This window comes from Enoplosus armatus, chromosome 10, assembly GCF_043641665.1.
Source record: "Enoplosus armatus isolate fEnoArm2 chromosome 10, fEnoArm2.hap1, whole genome shotgun sequence".
Taxonomy (NCBI): domain Eukaryota; kingdom Metazoa; phylum Chordata; class Actinopteri; order Centrarchiformes; family Enoplosidae; genus Enoplosus; species Enoplosus armatus.
Genome location: NC_092189.1, coordinates 6383343 through 6398824, shown reverse-complemented (window position 1 = coordinate 6398824; position 15482 = coordinate 6383343). Strand labels below are relative to the sequence as shown.

General features: G+C 44.3%; 1 protein-coding gene across 3 annotated transcripts in view; it reads right to left on the bottom strand.

Annotated features, from left to right (window-relative positions):
- Window positions 1-15212, bottom strand: part of LOC139291195 (rho guanine nucleotide exchange factor 9) — a 37984-nt gene extending 22772 nt beyond the window's left edge. For all 3 annotated transcript variants that reach the window (XM_070913153.1, XM_070913154.1, XM_070913155.1), the window contains exons 1-5: window positions 15127-15212; window positions 12169-13882; window positions 10663-11001; window positions 9679-9805; window positions 9475-9581 (exon numbers count right to left, since the gene is read on the bottom strand). In XM_070913153.1, the coding sequence (XP_070769254.1) occupies window positions 9475-9581; window positions 9679-9805; window positions 10663-11001; window positions 12169-13776 (2181 nt within the window). In that variant the 5' untranslated portion in view covers window positions 13777-13882; window positions 15127-15212. The remainder of the gene's footprint in view (window positions 1-9474; window positions 9582-9678; window positions 9806-10662; window positions 11002-12168; window positions 13883-15126) is intronic.
- Window positions 15213-15482: the final 270 nt, after the last annotated feature.

The window sequence follows — 15482 nt, the reverse complement described above, 5'->3', positions numbered from 1 at the left end:
TTTAAAAGAATAACACCAAAGGAGTGCACTGTATCAGTATTTTTAAAGCCATAAATAATTTCCAGGGCACTTTCTGCACATACATGCTAATAAAAGCAGTGGATCCTGAAAGCCAGGCTTTCAGTGCGATGCAGAGAGCTGTACGAGGCATCACAGCTGAGATATGACAACCGTCCTCAAACAAGCTTCTTTTTTTTTCCTGCTCTGTGCTTGTGTGTGTGCATGCGTGTGTGAAACGCAGAGTGAGCAGATTACATAAGCCTGCCCTACCTCTGTGGGCTCCCTCTCCAATCTCCCTGACATTTAGACAACAAAGGTCACATCTGAAAGTCTAAATCTGCACAGACCCCAATGCTAATATACTCATACATATACAAAAGGGGGGGGGGGGGGGTGTTGTAAAAATGGCAGAATATCTCCCAAATATGACTTGCATCATTTTCAGGATTGTCATTATTGTGAGGGAGTTGTACTATTACAGTATAAATGGGGTTTGATTTAGGTAAGGCCAATTCTGATACCAATGTTTTTGGTTTGAGGCTATTGATAACTGACAATAATTAACCTCTTTAAATTTGCAGAACAATGTACATATGGACATGTGAGTAGTGTATTGAGATAGTGAAGAAAGTTAACTTATCCTTTAATCATCTTGCAGAGAAACAACCAGGTGAGGGTCCGAAAAAGATAAAAAGGTTAGTGAACTTTGCTTTGTGGGTGTGGGTCTGATGTAATGACGATCACTGCAGCCACTGCACCAAACTGGCAGTCAATCTCATGATCTCACCCTTCACCTGCGGCTTGTGAAAATGACCCTGAACCCCTTCCACAGATGCAGCTGCTCACTGCTCACTTGATTGGGGCATCTTTCCCCATGAGAGAACTACGCCAGTGTGCGCATCGGGTACCAGAGTCCAATTAAGCCAAAGGGAGAAGAGCATCTAATGTCATCAATCTGGACTCTCCAGACCTCGTGTGTGCCTCAATATCCTGTCAATGAATATAACAAACAGACGTGAGCACAAAGCACATCCTCCACACCTTCCACACCTTCCTTGAACAAGGCTGATGCAATGCTGCCGAAAAAGCATGGCGTAATTATACTATTGCCACACAGCACTAATTCCAAATGCCTCCAGGCAATATCTACTCATAATAGTTAATAGTATCCTGGTAGGATGTAGGCAGGAAGCTCTGCTACTCTACTACAGCGGCCGTTTGCTACAATATTGGCATCATCCATCATTGCCACACTGACAACCATATTAGGAACAATGCTTGCACCTCTCACCTTTAGATGAAAGACAGTAAAAATATTCCAGACCCTCCCTATTTTTTAAGCACTAGTCCAGCACCAGTAAGAGTAGAAATATAATTCTACATAGCCTCTATTTGCACTGACAATACTCCTTCATGTTCATTTACTGGTCTGAGATCAGTTCTTAAGTTCTAACTGTGGATCTACTCTGAGGTCTGAGGTCTAACTGTCCTTGCCTTTAGCCAGCGGGCTACGTCTTTAGAAAGTCTCTCTCTGAGTAAGACTACAAATTTCAGTGCTAGCAAATGAATCTGTTTGTGGTCAGTAGGTATTTGGCTAATGGGAGGCGAAGCCCACCACACCCATTTCCCCTCCAGTCTGCCCCAGTTCTTTTGTTCCCCTTCCATCCCCACGACAACCACGCTGACTTCCTGCTTCCTCCCAGGCCTTCCAGCCACAAAGTGCCCTAAAATAAATCCACTGGACTTTTCCTGAACGCAGTTTTGTCACCATTGTTCAGACGTCAGCTGTTTCTTCGTTCAGCTCAATTTGGCTGTAAAGGCGAGTCAGTGGGTCAGAGCACAGAGAATGTGAAGAAAATGGTGCAAGATAGATGAGATAAAAGAGGTAGGTGAAGAAATTACACATCACATCACAAGTTATATCACAACATTCCTAGACCTAACGGCTTCAGTAGAAATATTCCTACTCAGTCATGACACAGCCACGGGACCAGTAAAAATGAATTATTGTTGAATGATAAACCAGTGCAATATCAGTGTGTTCTGGGGACAGGACAACAACACGTATCTGCCCTGTGACTGTTTTCTTTATGTCAGCCCCTAGTGAGTCTGCATAACATTGTGAAGTTCTAGCAGGGAAAGAGAAGACACGTCTTTGTATAAACACTGCCAGAATTTAGGGTATATAACGTCTCTTGTGGAATAAAAGCAGGCTTTTGAAAACAAGCTCGCAGAGGAGAAACATAAAATATGAAGCTAATCTAATACACAACTTGGTCATTACTATGTTACTTTGATAATTGTATTGTATTTGCTAAGGGAAAGTAGGTTAACTTTGGCATTAATGGCTGAAAGCACACAATACAGAGAACTCCAACTCAACCTTCTCCCCTATACCTCTATTAAAAATCCAAATTATATTGGAACCACTGGGGGGACCTGTCGGTGTTTGCTGAAAAGTTAAAGGAACAGTGTAACAACTTCTTTGCTTTCATGCTGACAGGTATGTCTCGTTTGTTTAATCTGTACAAAACCCAAAGCGTTAAATTGGCACATTGTTGTTTTACTAGGGGTTATGTGTGGGACTATTTCTTGGTTGGATAGACGCTGTAGCTTCTTGGAGTCTATGCTGGTTGCCTGGCAATCTCACGAAGACTCAAGATCAAGTCACTGTGCCCGGCCAAGTAACAGGAGTTATAGGGGGTATAATAGGAGATATAACATGTTAATCAATGAGCTTTAGAGGAGCTGGTAAGCAGATTTTGTCTTTCGGACAGAGCCAGGCTAGCTGTTTCCACTGTTTATGCTAAGCTAAGCTATCCGGCTGCAGCTACATTTTTACCCTACTGACAGATTACAGAGAGTGGTATCAATCTCCTCATCTAACTCTCGGCAAGAAAGTCAATAAGCGTATTTCCCCAAATGTCAAACTATTTTTTTAAAAGGAGAGTGTATATTTATTACAGAAATAAGAAGTCAGTAAATTATCAGGTTGTATTGTATTATATTATATCATATTTTTCTGAAATGCATTTAATCTAGATTACATATTCACCACTATTAATTTGAATTCATCAACATTTTCTATTTATTTGACCCTCTTCTTCTCTGACCAGTGGGTTCCACTTCATTTGCACACGTTGACCCCTTTACATATCCATTAAGACACCTCCTTGATTCATGAGTAGAAGAGTAGAAGAGTCTGAATATGCTCAAACTGAATTCCCAAAAGCTCTCCACTCATTCAGTGACAGTGTAGTAAGTCTGAAATTTCCTGTAGAGGGGGAAACAGTGCCTCTTCTAAAAGACACTGTAACAAGCTCCCCAAAGACAGCAGGGTAGCTTTTCACAAACGGCAACAAAAAGGAAGCATTAAGGAAACACTGTTGAAAATACTGTTTGTCTATGTTCGGTGCCTGCGTGTTCTCAAGTAAAGCCCGAAGATTGGTCATTTGAGAGCCCGGCTGTGGGGTGAGGGATAAAATTTTACGATCTATGCTAGGATTTGGTTGGTTGCCTAAGCCGGCACTGCATTACTGTACTTCTGCTGTGCTGGTTGTGAGTTTACTGAGCGCGCTCACTAGTGTCACCATTCATCAGAGCACTGTAAGCCACCTGCGGCCCAAAACACTGGGAGGTGGCAGTGCCTTCCCATCCTTCAAGAGTTTTCTGGCTGCTACATTTGCATGCAATGTTTGTACTGTGTCTCTTTGAGAGCAGAGTGTTGTATATTTAGATTTTATTTTAACATTGTTAGGGAGGCTGGTCACATTATCTGAGAAGACAGGGGAACATGAACAGCCTACACACTTACTCTAATCAACCATCATGCCCACTAGATGCCATAGATGTGTAACTCACTATAAGGGGGGGTTGGGATACGAAAATCTACAGCACCACCTGTCCTCTGAGCTAAAATGATTTTACATTCTCACTGCTTCCACACCATGAAGGTTCAAAAGCAGAGCATCGGATTGAAATGCAAAACTCTGCAGTGAAACGCTATTTGGGTGCAGGGTTTGGCATTCTGTGTTTCTTACTTCTTGTTGATATAATTCCATCAAAGACTTCACAGACTCCTCCTGATATAGTGCTGTCCTGTAAAACATTCACTAACAAGCTTGCCATCTAAAATATATGACTGCACACAGGCATGGATGCACATAGAAACTTGCATGCTCTCATGCGCACGCACACACACAAACACACACAACAGGTCGCAGGAAGCAGGTGTTTTCACATGCCTGGAGGAGGGAATGGGATGGAGAGAAAGGGGGAAGATGAGGTTAGGGAGTGAAGAAAAAACGGTGGGGGAGAGAAAAACGTGATCTGAGGAGAGGAGAAAACAGAGATGGAAGTGATGACGAGCTCTGAGGTCAGGAAGAAAGGGAGGCGGATGGAAGAGGGGGAACGAGGAAGAAGTACAAGGAGCGAGGGGGTTGCATAATACGTGTACGTGATGGAGGGTTTTCTCTGACGCCGCATGTGGTGTAGCAGGGAGCCAGAGAGGTCAGAGGGAGAAAGTTAAGCTAAATAATGTACACAAGAAGTGGCAGCTGCCAGAAAAATGCAGCCCATCTTTCACAGAGGCCTGCAGGATACATTCTAACTAGCAGAATGCTGTACAGGCAGTTAGCTTCTGTCTCATTATTTCAGGGCAGGGACAAAGTGACCAGGGCTGGAGCTATGTCTTTTATTCAGCGTGCAAATAATGTTTTACTTGTTGCCGACTGGAAGGATCATTGTCAGTACAAGATTTCAGCTGAGCTCATAATAAAGTACAGAAGAACTGGATTACAGTAAATCTGCTTATTAGTGTGATGCCTATTCATAGTTTTAAATGTAAAATCAAATAGGAAAGTGAACCTGAAACAATCTTTAAGTAAATGTGAAAAAGTGTTGTTACTCAAAAGGTGCTTCATTACAACAAAGAGCTGCATATAGTGTGTCTTTCAAATGATTTCATCATCATTCACCTTTACCTGAAACTGAAGTCAGAATTGTGTTGACTGGCAATATTGCTGGATATTACATTCAGTTTTAAAGACACAGACAATTTACGCACAACACACATGATCCCCAAGACGACAGCCAGCAGATATTTAGCCTGTATGTTGACAAGCAAGATGATGACCCCTAATCAGGTCATAATGATGTACTGGCACCATTGGAAGCAAGTAAGTAAAGTTTATTTAGTATAGCACCTTTCACAGAGGTCACAAAGTGCTTCACAACAATAGAATAATTGATGAACGTAATTACTTGCCAGCCCAGTTTCCTCTGTTTATTTGCCCCCAGTGTCACAATGAACATTTTTTAGTTAATATGAGAGTTGACCATGAACATAATAGCAATGTGCGCGGCAATGGCCAAATTAGGCTTCATAGATTATTCATTTTCAATGTGTGTAGGATTGAACAATCATAATGTTATCATCAATATTTTTTGTATTTTATGAGCCGTCGCTACTGATGTTATTAAATTGGCCTACTTAACCTTTAATGGCAATCTGCCAAGTAGGTAACTTCCAGGTGCCACTAAACACCGGGCCACACGACCTCCTTGCCTCAATGCAATGTACCGTAGAGAGGTATGGAGTAATGAGAATGTAATGAGATATGGAAAAAAGTCTAGGCTATTATTATAGCCAGGCAAAAAGTTAAAGTTGTAAAAAGTAAGGGGAATGGCTACAGTGAAAGATACCAGTGGATTTAATACATACATAAAAATTCCACAATCTCTCAGAGGAAGACAACTGTAACACATTTTAGCCTGTGGGGTATCTGCTCTAAGATGGTGCTGTCAGATAATAAGGGATCATCATATTACCCAACACAAGGTGACATTCTTCTGTGTTGACTTAAGACCAGAAAAAGTCTTCATCCCTAATATAAACCTGGCAGACAGCCATGGAAATAAACACTGTATTACACAAACAGTAGAGGCTGATGACTGTGGGTAGAATCACCTAAGCAGCCTGGGAAAACTATCACAAATGATACAACTGATGCTGTGTAACAAGCACCGGAGTGCCTTAGGCCTTAAATAGTCTCATAACAAAAATCACTGCATGTTGTGACATTACTGGAACCCTCTACCAATATATCCCCACTGTCCTCCCGTGGCAGCAGCACAACATAGTTGGTGTGATGATGGAAGGATGGAAATACTGGCCCTGATGAGGTATGAAACAGAATGTGCTCCAAGAAAGCACAAACACAAATCTGGACATGCACAGGCATGCATGATCTGACAAAATACGGAGTATAGTGCGGAGATACTGTAAAACAGGATACACCAGTGAGTAAGAGAATTAGCACACTGCACTGTTCCTCCAGTCCCCAGGAACATGCAGCCATCTGAAATAAAAGTGGAAATGGCTTTTGTAAGGAGCAAAGGAAACCCTCTCAACAGTTATATAAGAGAAAAGGCCCTGAGCCTATCTGTCTCTCTCCTAACACACACACCACGTAAGCATGGAGTCACGCCTGTGCATACAACAACAACAACAACACATGCACGCACCTGACAGGCAGAAAGCCATTCTTTGGAAGACACAGCCTGGGAGGATCTGACACAACCACCTGCTCAGATTCAGTCAGCGGCACTACTATTTATCAGAACCCGCTACATCCTACAAAACAGTATTACCTGGTGGCTGCGGTAAGTCGCAGCAGATGCGTGCCTGTACCCTGGCAGGGGAACGATGTCAAATGAACATCGATAAAGGATTCTAGGTTGCCTGTGGCCCAGGGTGCGGACCGTACATACATGCAGTTATTTTGAGGAAGACCTATTCCAGTGGTTTGTCTCACGGGGCTCTGAAATAAAGCCCTGGGTGAAACAAATGCCACGCGTTCACAGTGGGTTTGACAGAGATATCACTAGCCGGTGCTATTCATTCCTCACCAAATAATGAGGTCGTCAATGCAATGACTCACACACCCTGACAGATGAATTCTGAATACATCAGGAGAGCATGTGAAGAGGGTGTGTGTGTGTGTGTGTGTGTGTTGTCAAGAGGGTGTATCATAGGGGCTGAGGCCTCGGAGGCAGATACAAGCAGAATCAATGTGTGTCTGTGTGGTTAAATTAACATATGAGCGCTGGTGCTCCCCACGTGTATGAAAGTGTGTGCATAAGCAGCTGCTCAACTCAAATTTGTCCTTTTTCATCACTGCCCTATTATTCGCCCAACTAGCCAGCTGACTCATGCGTTCATAATAAATAGATAGCATTGCGTAATATGATTATGACCAGACAGACCTAGGTTAGCCCAAACTTAATCATATAAGATTTCTGTTGAAACTCTTAATCTGCGTGAAGCCCTTAATAAGACAGTCCCCCTTTCTGACAAGTTGACAGCAGAGCTTCGGGCACAGCATTAGTAACACACAGGAAACTGTCCTCTCATCTGCATAGGAATTAACAAAGACCGCTAATGCTACGTGTTTGTTACAGGAGAGGAGAGGAGAGGAGAGGAGAGGAGAGGAGAGGAGAAAGAGGGCAGTGACTGGGGGAGAAATCCATTTAAATGAAAGGGAGAAGAGAGGCGTCAGCATTAGCAGTTAATCCACTGCAGTGAGAATGCTTTCTCTCTGCCTGCGGCCTCTAGGCTCCAGTAGTCATCCTAACAGGAAGGCTGTAACACACACGGCACTGTATCACAGACAACAGACCCGGTCCTGACACGAGATCTATACCAAAACAAACAATGCAAGACTTACCAAGACAGCAACACACAGATTTAATGTCGAAGCATTTTCCATCCATGTGACTGCACTACAGCTGCGTTACCATGTTATGTCAACTTGTGCGTATACAGTATATATATATTTATACTGTACATATATATGTGTATATATATATGGTACCGCCATGCTCAAGTCATAAATCCCAGCATTTGAGTCCGCTACAAATGAACTTCCCTCGCCATTCAAACACACACAAGACATTTCCAGTGTTTTGAGTCCACGTTCCCTACCCCAGGGGAGGGCCACGACACAAAAGTGCACATACAAAGGGAGCATCTCTCTTCCCCTCTCCGTTTCTCTCCCACCCCTTTTTCTCTCTCTCACCCACACACTTTCTCTATTTAGCTCACACTTAAAAAGGCTGCCTAAAGATAGAAGCAAGAAGATGAACAGGAGCCAGCGAGTGTCATGGCAACAACGTGCAGTGGCTCACAAACACTATTTAGACCAGCAAGAAAAAGTTATAATCAAAGCCTAAATGCAAGTAGTATCACCTCTTCAAAGACACAGTTTTTCTAAATTTCAATGCAAAGACGTGCCAGGTCTGAAGGCCCGGGGCTCATAATTCAACAGTTGAGTAAACAGCATCTGTCATGAAAATGGACAACTCACTGTATTGTGTGTATTGTGCTTAATCCTCACTGATTCCTTGTAAACAGTTTGAATGTGGGCCTATTGTAGAAAACGTGAGCTCTACCCACAAAGCTTTACAACACTGTGCACACTCATTCTAAAATTACATTGAACATATGTTTCCTATATATTCAAGTGGGAAAATACTAATGCTAAATGCTAATGAACGTGTTTTTATAATTTGAAACATTATGCATGATGCTCTCCACTCGAAGAAATAAAACGAGTCGATGAAACATTGCACGTGGGACTCAGATTCCATTTAGTGTGATCATATAATAATGTAAATAGTGTTAAGCCCTATGCATCGCCGCTCTGTAGGTGTAGATGTTGGACACAGCCCCAGAAATGTTCACTACCCTGTCAGGGTGTTTCAGAGAAACTCTGCATCTCCTTCCACTCGAATCCCCCCGAGGCCACTTGCACATCAAAGCAGCGATTCTGAAATGCCTGGTTTCACTTCCCTGAGTAGTATTACTCCAACGTACTCTGAAGCTAATTTCACACAACTGACAAAGACACGTTACACTCCTCACAGATTCCAGCACACCGGGTGTACGAAAACCATTTAATGTCACTCCTCTGTCTGCTGTGAAGTTCAGTCCGTTTGTCTGCATGTATGTGCTCTCGCCACATTAAAAAACATCTGAAATGTTGGCCGCCCCATTCGGGGATGAGTAATGGCCTAAGAGTACTGGATGACATTAATCCACATGGCCACCATCTTCACGGATCAGTTCCTTCATAATCTGATGAAACACTGACCAGTGCTCTGTCATCTCCATATTACCAGTATCAGTGAGAGAACTCATACTCCTACGCTATTATACATCCTATTATCCCATCTACATCTGCTCATCTGTGCGACAGGTGAACGAACTCAGTGTGATGTGTGTGTGTGTGTGTGTGCGTATAGGTACTTAATATTATATATATAGTGGTCACAGTATTCTTTATAAATCTGTGCATGCAGAGGTTTTTATAAATCATTCTAAAGGCCTTGATAGACTGACAGAAAGAAGAGTAAAAGCAGTGATTAGATCAATCTGTATCTCTGTGTGTTTATGAGGGTGTGTGTTCGACTCACAATGTTGACCTGCAGTGGTTCTGAACCAGGTCTCAACAGCCTCCTCCTCCTGCAGCTACCAGAGCCTCCAGACCGCAGACGCACCGACGATGACGACTGGCCCATGCCTGGGGGACAGACACATGCAGGCAGACAATCAATCTAACAAACACACGTCAATCAATAGTCTGCATATTCATGTAAAATAGAAATATGCAATGGTACCTGACTGAGGCAGGAGCAGCGCCAAGGCAGTGAGAGTGCTGGGGGGGAGCGGCAGGGAGCGGCACCGCTGGAGAGATACCCGGAGCGGGGGCTCTAACGGTGACACACCCGGGGGGCGAGACAAGGCCTACAGGGTACTGAGTAGTTAGGGCATCTCCTATATTCCATACAGAGTTACTTCGATGCACGCACTCACACACACACAAGGTTGAATGCACACATTCCCCTGCCCTTCAGGTATAAAAAAGTCTTCCTTACTGCCTTGTCCCCCTTTTTTTTTGCAGTGAATTAAAGTATTTCACATTCAGCAAGTCTATTCTGGTGCATTGGTCGGTGTGCATGCCCTGCAGCAAAACCATGAGAGACTATACATCATGCCAACCGGGCGGTCTCTCAGGTTAAAATGAACTGACTCTGAGTTAGGGCAATGAGAGGTAGAGCTTATGGGAGCGATGAGGCAGAAAATTGGCCACAGAGAAAGACTGAGAGTGAGGGAGGGAGAAAGGGAAAGCCACAAAGAAAGGAAGGGAAAGAAAGGGTGAGGGAGAGGAAAAGAAAAAGAGAAGGAGAGGGGGAGGTGAGCTGAGGGAAAAAGCAGCATCCAGAAATACAGGCCTCTATAAATGGGGCAGAGCATGCATGCATTGTTGCAGCAAACAGTGAGCGGTGTATAAATACTGGGTTAGGACTGGGCTGCCCTTCAATGTCTGTAGTGTGTGTTTGATTCATTATGGGCTTGGGCTATATTCATCAGTGACTTGGTGGAGACTACTAGTGAGACTCTGCCCTCCTACTTTCATTTTTTTTTCAACATCAGGATGTGATATATTCCTGTCTATTCCATATAGATACATTTACTGAGTATAAATGTGTATTTGGATATTCATGGGACTGCTTATTTGTCATTTTTCTGTCAATGTTCTGAAATGTATGTTTCAGTGAAATAATGCATGAATTCCTGTGTTTGGTTATTTGACATCTTACTCTGTGGTGCAGCTCCGTGGACTGCGTCTCCCTAGTAACACTGGTCTCTATGACAGAGCAAGGCCTGGAGCGAGCAGCCATCCGTCTCTGCCCTGGAGAGTGTTGCATGGCGGGAGCAGGCCTGCGTCTCCGCCGGCATAGCGAGCCAACCTCACTATAATGGCTGTAGAGATCTCGGTCCGGGTTGGGCCTCCACAGGTCCAGTACAGCTGAGGCCGGGCGAGGACGAGGGCGCAGGGGCTTGTGAGGTACAGAAGTCTTCTCTGTGCTAGAGTGGGGCACGACTGGGCACGGCTGTTTTACACTGCAGCCTGCCTGGCTGGCAATCTGCTCGCACAGCTGTGATTGGCAGAGATACTCAGTAGTTTGGCCCAGATTAAGGTGCAACAATGCATTTCTTGTGTAAGGAATTGGGAGGAATGTCTCTAGAGATTCAACAAAATATACCTAATATTTCATTTCAAAAGATTCTACTAGCCATGAACTCGTGTTCCTAATTACAACGCATCAGTAGCTAGCCACAAGTGCCAAGACTGCCCCATAATGGGAGTTAAATTTCAGAGAAGAAAACAAAAATACAACAGACAGGTGGATTTAATATGCAAACAGCTGGAGATTAGAGAGGAGGATTTTCCTGGTGCCATCATTTCTCTAAATTATTGCAGGACTGCACATTAACACAATTCCCAAAACACAGATTCCCACAGCCCTCGCCCTTGCATAATAAACCCTTATGAAAGTGTGCTGAGTGTTGAGATGTCACATCTCATTTTGTCATTAGGAGTTGGGGCAAACATGTCCTGACTCGTTGGTGTGACTAGAAGGGAGATGACTAATGCTTCCACTGGAGAGAGGAGGGAAGGGTGCCGTCATGAAGCGCAGACGTCACACAGCTCTAAGGGCTATCGCAGTCGCACACGGCCAGCTCCATGGGAAATAGGGTTTCCTTGCATGCTGGCTAGGCAGGAAAGGACAAACTTCTCAAAATACAATGATGTTGCCCACCAGTGCAACTACTGACTGTTTCCTCCTCTCTCCAACAGATGGGGCAAAAGGACAACTGTAGAGCTGGTGCCCAATTCATGTCCTCCCAGGCTGGTGTATGGTGAATGTTTTTGTTTCTCCCTGACAGTTAATGAACCACACCTAGGACTTATATCACGAGGAAATGAGTATCCAGCTCTGGTAGCATTTACATTCTTGTTTGTTGTTGATGATTTTAAGAAGCAAGATAATGACCACGGTTAAAACAGTTACACAGATGATATTTAGAGCATTTATGCAGTAATTACATGATGCATGCCTTTGGCTATGTTAATGATGTGGAGAAAAAAAGCCTGCAATGGAATGTGGTTATGGCATAAATGTGCATATGCATATGTGTGACACACTATACATGGCAATGGTGATTTAGCAACACAAATCACTGATTTCTTTAGCAAATGCATTTATTAAAATTCAGTGGCTGATAATAAACACAGCTCATTTTGTATTTAAGTCACATACCTTAAATATTTCCTCCGTGGAATCTGATGGTGGTGCGCTATTGGTTGTGCTCTCTTTATCACCTTGTTGTGATTGAACATTCACTTCCTGTATCTGGTGGGAGTCAGGTGGAGCATCCCTGGAATCCTGCTCATTTCCTGTCTGTCCCTCTACCTTTTCCTCTTGACAGAGACAGTTTAATGGATCCCTTTCAAACTCTGCTTCCTTTTTAGTCTCTGTGTTTGGACCTGACTGGGGGATATGATTCTCAACTATGGCTGTGGACCTGTGATTCGTCTCTCTGTCTATATGTTTGTCTGTGCCATCAGAACTCTGAAGGCCATTGACAGCTCGAGATCCTGGGCATGCCCTAAAGGCTTTTAGGACCACTTTAGGGGACCGTCCACCTGTCACAGGTGCTATAGCCGCGCTGTCAAAGCTACTGGAGTGTGAGGATTTAGCGGTCACAGGTGATGATGGAATAGGCTGGGACTTTGGAAGACCCTCACTGTGGAGTGTCAGGGACACACTGTGAATGTTGTCCACTGTGTGCTGTGGAGCCCGGGGGGAGCTAATCGGAGTCCTCTCTCCCTCTGGAGGAGTGAAGGAGTGTGATGTTGTCCGCCATTTTCTGGCTGTCTCTGCTACACTGTTGAAAAACTTGAACAGACCACCAAAGTGCCCCTTGGTGTCAGAGTGTTTTGGGGGCGGTGGTTGAAAGTCTCTGACACTCTCAAAGTCTACAGAACCATAGTCTGAGTCCATGGTCTTGTCCATAGAGTGAAGCTCAGAGTCAAAGCTCCTCTCTGAGTAGACAGGATTGGCCTTCCCCAAAATGGAAATCCTCCTCAGGTAACTCCACACATCTTTGTGCCTCCTTCCTCTTCCCTGGTGTGTGCTCGGGCTACCCTTAATGCTTGGCTCTTCACACACTGCAGCTGTTTTGTTGCAGTTGGTTGAATTGTTGTGGCTTCTTTTAGTATAGCAAACTCTTTCTGATGGTTTACAACCATTCTGAGTCACAGCCTCTCCCGTTACGGTGGGCTGGTGGCTGTCTATAGGAGCTGTGAGGTCAATGTCTTCGAACGAGCAGTCAAATTCTGCTGTGTAGCCAGCATACGAGTGCCTCTTGCCACGATGTCTAAGTGTGCCCCTGCTGGACTGCTGAGGAGTGCCAATGTCGCGGCAGAAAGATTCCTCATCCACCAAGGAGCTGCTGAACTTGGCAGTGGAGAGTTTCCCCGTCTTCCCTCTGAACACAGAGGGAGATTTAAGCTTCTTGAAGGAGCGAACTTTGTCTGCAAACGAGAGTTTAGGGATGGAAGCCTCGCCGGGTAGGATCATGGAGTGGGGTCTGCGCTCCAGCTCTGAGACAGCTCTCTTTCGGTTCAAGATCTTCCAGATGCCCCCCGTGGCACGGGGCCTCCGGTTGACCTCCTGTCTGTCCTTGACAGGGGTCTGAGAAGAGGCAGCCTGTGTCTCCCCCTGCCCCTCTGCAGGCCCTGGCCCAGTCTCCTGAATATAAACACTGCTGGTCTCATTCTCCACATCCAGAGAAACATTAAACACTCGGTTGACAAACCCATTAGGGTTGTTGCTCTCAGGGGCAGGGTTGTCTGTCTGCTCCATCCTCTCTCATTCTACAGTGTCAGCTATCAGCTCCAATGGACATCATGTCTCGGGCCCCTCTCTCTCTCCCTCTCTCTCCCTCTCTCTCTGTGTCTCTCTCAAACACCTGGAGGAACAAAAACACATTTTTATTCAGGAGTTTACATTTAACTGACTTATCTTTTCATATGATGCATAATCTGCCTTAATGTTTGTGCCATACATGCAAAATATATGAATATAGAATGTCCAGTGGAGGGTCAGCTGTCTTTTATCCACACAGGATGTCAAACGTTCAAGAACAATACATGTGTAGTGCTGCTTAAACACTACAACTCAGTGGGAGCATTAGATGTCTCACTTTGTGATTCTCAGACAAGGGCTTTTGTACCATGAGTCAACAGTCACAAACACCCCCAACACCCCCACCCCCACCCCATATTTGGTGCATATTATCCAAAGTAATTATTTGAGACACAGTCCCCCGTCCACCATTTAAACCAGGAGGCTATGTTGTCATGGAAACACTAACTACAGAGATGTCTGGTTATTTCGGGCCTGCTCCTGGCTGTGACATCATCATAGCTCAGATCAGCTCCTTCTGAGGAAGAAGATGCTCAGCAAGTGCTTCACCACCACATGTTAATTACCCCCCATTTCATAATCCCTTTCATGTATGGCAGCCTCTTGTACAACTGGAGCCTCCAGCATGCATCTTTACATGAGATCATCACCAAAGATGTGCTTCATTTAAGCTGGCCTTTTTCGCTGAATGTCACAATTTAATTTACAAGCTTTTCACTGATAAGCTCTTAGAGAATACTATCTAAAGAAAGAAGTCAATCATTCCAAAAATGTCAAGCACAGCCTCTAATTGCACATATTAGAAAGTACTTGAACGTTACTTGACTATTAATATCCAGTTATTCTGACAACGTTAATGTGGTCTTGTGCAATAAAGTCTGTTTGGTAGTTATAGTGGCACTACTACGATACACATTTAAAAAAAACTAGTTTTGTTGTTTTTGGCTTCCATCATTTTCACGAAACTTAAGGAAACTCGGTCTCCATAGAAAACTAACAGCGACAGGACGCCTTTATGTCGGGCTGGGCGTCCGAAAGTAATGTCTTGCTTTAAAATATGGCGTCAACAAAACAAATATGACATTAACGTTGCAGCCATTTGTGAAATTGCTTTGTAACATAGTTGAGCGTTAGTTAGTTAAAAACGTCTCCAAACTGCCGAATTAAGCGTCCGTATCAGCGACACCTAACTTATCATTAACGTCAGAAACTTGAACATGAAGTTATGCCCGCGAAAGACAAACTCCTCTCACCACTGTCATTTAGCCGTTAAAGCTGTTAACTTACCCCAGAAAACGACCCCCGTTTAAAAGAGCATCGTCGCTGCCGTCCTCACGGTCAATAAAAACACCGCCTTTCACGCCGGCTAAACGTCTCCACTTTGCGGGCTTAATATATCCATGAGCAAGGCTCGAGTTATGTTTGCGGACAGCGACTCCTTCGCGGGTCTCGCGTGTTTGGTTTTTCGTCCCTAAACTTCGTCCGCTGTCATCCGGCAGAGAGAAACTCCCCGAGTTAGCGACAGACCGGTGAACTCTTGCCCTGTAAGCTCCTGCAGACGCAGACACTCTGATTTGTGATAAAGCTCTCACGCAGACAGGCCAACACACACACACACACACACACACACACACACACACCCT